This window comes from Wasmannia auropunctata, unplaced genomic scaffold (assembly GCF_000956235.1).
Source record: "Wasmannia auropunctata unplaced genomic scaffold, wasmannia.A_1.0 LD276035.1, whole genome shotgun sequence".
Lineage (NCBI taxonomy): Eukaryota > Metazoa > Arthropoda > Insecta > Hymenoptera > Formicidae > Wasmannia > Wasmannia auropunctata.
In genome coordinates, this window is record NW_012086855.1 from 1 (window position 1) to 476 (window position 476).

General features: G+C 31.5%; 1 protein-coding gene across 1 annotated transcript; it reads right to left on the reverse strand.

The window, feature by feature from the left end:
• Positions 1-6: 6 nt before the first annotated feature.
• On the reverse strand, positions 7-450 carry LOC105461879 (the record flags this gene model as incomplete). The annotated part of the gene is made up of 2 exons (XM_011708393.1): positions 224-450; positions 7-136 (listed from the first exon to the last, which is right to left on the reverse strand). Coding segments are annotated over exons 1-2 (317 nt in total), but the record flags the coding sequence as incomplete, so codon positions are not given.
• Between the last annotated feature and the right edge of the window lie 26 nt (positions 451-476).

Here is a 476-nt window from a genome sequence, read left to right on the forward strand (position 1 = left end):
GTGTGCTCTTCCGATCTTTCAGAAATATATTTCTTAGGCAAATTTTTGATTACAATATCCAATACCTCGTATTGCAACCGTTTTTCACTAAATGTTTCATTCGCATATTTGATCATGCTCTCCAAAATATCCGTACCTTCACGAAATGTAAACATTAAATTAAATATATGTAAATATAACTTAATTTTTGTATAAGTATTTCTGCAATTTATTATTTTTTTACCAATTAATTGTGCATTTGAGCCAATAGCCGGTAATAGAATTTCTTTTGTTATATCTCCAGGACCACAACCGATGTCCATACACTTTCCACGTATATTTTCCATTACATCCTCAAATTCTTCGACTAAAGAAGCTATTTGAGTCTTGGATATTTTATCATTTGCACAATAGATTCTTGGATTCGCCATGGCTTTCGTGATTTCAATACTTATAGCTTTTGAAGCAATGTGTTGCGATATTATTATCTCAGCAGG